Source organism: Hibiscus syriacus, unplaced genomic scaffold (genome assembly GCF_006381635.1).
Source record: "Hibiscus syriacus cultivar Baekdansim isolate YM2019G1 unplaced genomic scaffold, ASM638163v2 tig00110050_pilon, whole genome shotgun sequence".
Taxonomy (NCBI): Eukaryota; Viridiplantae; Streptophyta; class Magnoliopsida; order Malvales; family Malvaceae; genus Hibiscus; species Hibiscus syriacus.
The window spans coordinates 186,615-190,878 of NW_024062576.1; the positions used below are offsets into that span (position 1 = coordinate 186,615).

The 4,264-nt window shown below is 33.0% G+C and overlaps 1 protein-coding gene across 1 annotated transcript; it reads left to right on the top strand.

The window, feature by feature from the left end:
• Positions 1-706: 706 nt before the first annotated feature.
• LOC120214031 lies at positions 707-4,121 on the top strand. Its single transcript, XM_039212033.1, has 6 exons — positions 707-786; positions 1,305-1,442; positions 2,087-2,235; positions 2,444-2,530; positions 2,700-2,858; positions 3,863-4,121. The coding sequence occupies exons 2-6, from the start codon at positions 1,325-1,327 to the stop codon at positions 3,959-3,961; spliced, it is 612 nt and encodes a 203-aa protein (XP_039067964.1). The 5' UTR covers positions 707-786; positions 1,305-1,324; the 3' UTR covers positions 3,962-4,121.
• Positions 4,122-4,264: the final 143 nt, after the last annotated feature.

Below are 4,264 nucleotides of genomic sequence, written 5' to 3' on the forward strand. Positions count from 1 at the left end.
TTTATCGTAAAATGAATTCCAAATTTTCGAAACGAGAGGTTTTCTAAAATTGCATTGTTTTTAATTAAAATTTAATTGAAAAGAGAATAATTAAAGATGATGTGGTTTTCAAAATCTCGCCCCCTCCCGCCGCTTAAAAATCGTTTCGACAACTATCGATTTATTAATAGAAAAAGACGGGTTTAAAATGTATAAATAATTAGACGATCATTTTAAAACTTTTAGTAATCGTGTGATTCATCAAAATAACACCTTATAGTAAGAATATTATTTTAAAAAATTTAATAGTTAAAAGACCTAATAAAACATCATCTTATAGTCAATGAATCATTTGTGTAATTTATCTAAAAATATATAATATATGATTCAGTAAAAGTAAGGTGTGAAAATTATATAATTATATAATAATCTAAATAAAATATCATGAAAATATGATATAAATACGAAAGTTATCAAAGATATTTGATAAAATAAAATAAACTGTTGAATTTTATAAATATTGTATTTGAATATAATAAAAATTCACGTCTATTGTCGTCTTCAGCTAATAAAAATCAATACTGTGTCACGTCTTGTCTTTTATACCCTCACTACTTTAACCTTTGTGACCATCTTACCACATGGTTTTGTCAATAATATCAAAAAGCCCACACCACTCTATCTATTATAGAAACTAAACGCAACTGAAACTTAATTCTGCCACACAATCTCCTCTTCTGCTTCATACTGAAACCATAGCTGCTGCTCAAAGTTGCCAGCTTTCCCTCAAGGCTTACCTGCTTCTGGGTATTTTTCTTTCTTCCATGTTTCCTCTCTTTTTCCTTTCTTTTCTTGATATACAAACAGATAATCAACAATTTTCCCATCTCTAACAGATTATATATGTATATAGAAATAAGTATATTCATCATTGAAATCAGTTTTGAGGCTTTTAAAAATCAGTTTTGAGGCTTTTAAGTAACAATTTTTTTTATATTTTCTTTTCATTTAGTTAGGCCATTATTTGGTAGACATTTACTATAATCTTTTACGGCATTTAAGTAAAATGGTAGTCCTCCAGTCCAGAAGCTTGTTAATTTTCTAAATATCTTGTAGATTATAGAAAATCGCTTTTGGAAACAGTTACCACCATTTTTGGAACTTTGAGATTGTTTTGTTAGTTGTTGAAATTTCATCAATTGATTAGAAATTATTTTGTTAGAATCTGCAAGTGGAAGAAAAAGAGATGGTAGTTCAAGCTTTGTGGCTAGAATGAAGCATTTTGTGTTCAAAGGAAATAACTTTTTATCTTTTTTTTCCCTCAGGAAAAAGAAATACTGTGGAGATGCCTTCTCTTCTGCATGTACATGTACACCCAAATCAGCCTATTTCTTTTCCAGGCATTTCGGGTTTTCCTTTATTGCAACCATCAAGAACATCAGCTACTACTAATTTCATGCGAGGTATGTCATTTTGCTTCGGCGGACGGACACATGATTTTATAATAGGGTGTAAACTTATAAAATTTTAGGCGCTCTAAAACTGATTATCAATAAAAAAGTACAAAGAAAAAATCTAAATTATACCAGAATTTGAACTTCTTTGAAGGTATAACTTGTTCATTTCAATTTATCATCTGGGATTTGCCATAAAGCATCTGGAATTTTATGTATTCAGTAAGCTTGAGAGTGGTGAATTATGGTCCTGTTAGTTAATGATATGTTAAGTCATTTGTTTTGAATTTTTTGGACTCAACTAATGATTGAGAATCCATTGAGCTTGATTTGATAGGGTGGAATGAAGATACGCAAGATGAAAAAAATGGAGAAAAGTGAAAAAAAGGAGAAATTATATATATATATTGCCAATACTATTATGGCTTGAAGAAAACTTAATTTGTTCATTTTTTTTCTTTTCCATATGAAACATTTGGTAAAACAATAGGAATCATTTTAGTGGTGATCATTTTTGAGGTACACAAGAAGTTCCCTTTATTTTCTAGAGTCTTTTTCAAAGTCGATGAAAATTCTTTGGTATAAATATAAAAGACAAAGAACACCTTATAATGTTGTATCTGATTGCAGTTATTTTTGGTTACATTGCTTAGGTACTGCTGTGCCTCAGATCTTGTATAAAAGAGAAGCATCTCTCTTTCTGCAAAATGAGTTGAACAACACAAGGTCAAAGAAACTGGTCGCCATTGCTCCCAGATGTAGCAGTTCCACAGACTCCAATGATAGTAAAGATCAAACTAAGGCATGCGCTTCGTATTGCTGATGAAGGAGCTGATATAGATATCGTTTTCTGTATTATGCATGCGTAATTTACCTCTAGATTCTTCATAATACATATTCTTGCCGAATGAAATCTAATTGGCAGTTCCATAAGTACACACTCGACTTTCATCATGGGTTGATCTTGTCGACATCGTTACTGAAGTAATATCTTGCTTGTTCTTGCTCAGACACCGTTCGGGTACACAAGAAAGGATGTTCTATTGATTGGTCTTGGAGTCACTGCCATTGGATTTGGTTTGAAAAGTGGATTGGAGGTATTTTGCCAACAACTTTGGCTATCTTTTTTTCCCTTTACATGCTTGATTGCTTTTATTCTATATTCTTGGTAGCAGCAGCTCGATACCTTGCGAATTATGAGTATGCATCGATGAACAATTTCTTTCAAGTAAGAATCTTCTTGACCTCATGATGATGGTGATGCAGTTTGTGGGAGTTGATCCTTTACAGGCAGGAAATGTAGTTCAGTTGGTAATGGTTTTGGGTCTCACAGTTGGATGGATTTCAACATACATCTTTAGAGTATCGAACAAGGAAATGACGTACGCTCAACAATTACGTGACTATGAAGTCAAAGTCATGGAGGTTTTTGTTTCTTCACTTTTCTCCTTCCAATTTTTAGTTATATCTTCCAAATTGGTGCACTATTGTTTGCCACACCCCTTTGCCCCTAATATGCAACAAAGAAGATATTTTTCTTTAGATATAATGTCAAAATTTATCCTCAAGGCTTGACAAAATAATCACTTTGGTATATATTCTTTTTTAAACATTTTGGTCCAGACATTTCATTTGAGATAAAATGCTCTCGTTTGGATGAAAATCGTTAATTGATAATGGTCATAGTTTGTTGTTGACGGGAAGTTTTCTATGTCTGAAGTGATGATATGACAATGCCACGTGATGACACATAATCACTTTGAACATGTGTCATGCCAACGCTTTGGACACATGACATTTGTCATGTAAGCATGTTAGGCACATAAGACTTATCACATCATCAAAAGTGTTGACTATTAGTCAACTAATGGTTTCAATGGACATTTTGCCTCAAAATGGAACGCTAGGACTAAAGTACTAAAAAAAAAGAGATAGAATAAGAGTCAAAGTGGTTATTTAATCAAATATTAAAATATTGTTTTGGTATTATACCCTTTCTTTATCGTGTTGTTGAAATATGTAGCTTTTTTAACATGGTAAAACCAAAAATACGACCACATGGTAAAATTCATTCACTCTAGAATAGTTTCTGTGTGATTGCCTTAGAATGTTAAAAGAAGAATGCGTCTGTTTAAAGCCGATGACGTGAAATTGCATGTAAAATGTCTCAAACTAGGGTTCATGCATAATCGGTTTGAGAGCTTTCTTGGATCCTGTTTCCACATCACAGCTACAAAACTAGTAGGATCACCAGTCACCTAAGAACCTTGATTGAGATATAATATGAGAGGGGTTCAGCATTTGCCACCAACCTGTAAGATAGTCGATGTTATCCAAAGACGAAAAAAAGAGACGTTGGATCATTTCCTAATCATATACCAATCAGCAAGTAATGTATGTCAGAAATATGATTTTTTCCCTTTATGCAGAAACGGTTAGAAGGTTTGACAGAAGCAGAGCTGGTAGCATTGCTTGAACAAGTTGAAGAAGAGAAGCGACAGCAAGCAAGAGGAGAGCAGGTTAACTGAAGCTGAAGCTCTTTACACTCTAGTATCCACTATTAAATTTTGATAGGCTGGATAATGTGTGGACTTGTATATTTTCGTTACCAAGCAAGTATGTCCCATTGCAGCATCACTGTAAATGTGACATGTATGATTAGTGAAAAGGAGATACATACATGATCCAGTAAGTTTCTTTTGCATGCTATAAACAAACACATTCTCAATGTTGAAGAACCTCAAAACACAGTTGAAAGCACAAAAATAAGCTCTACTGCATCACAAGCATTAATCAACCTTCCCTCTTCCTCTCCTCTTTTCCTTGCTTTC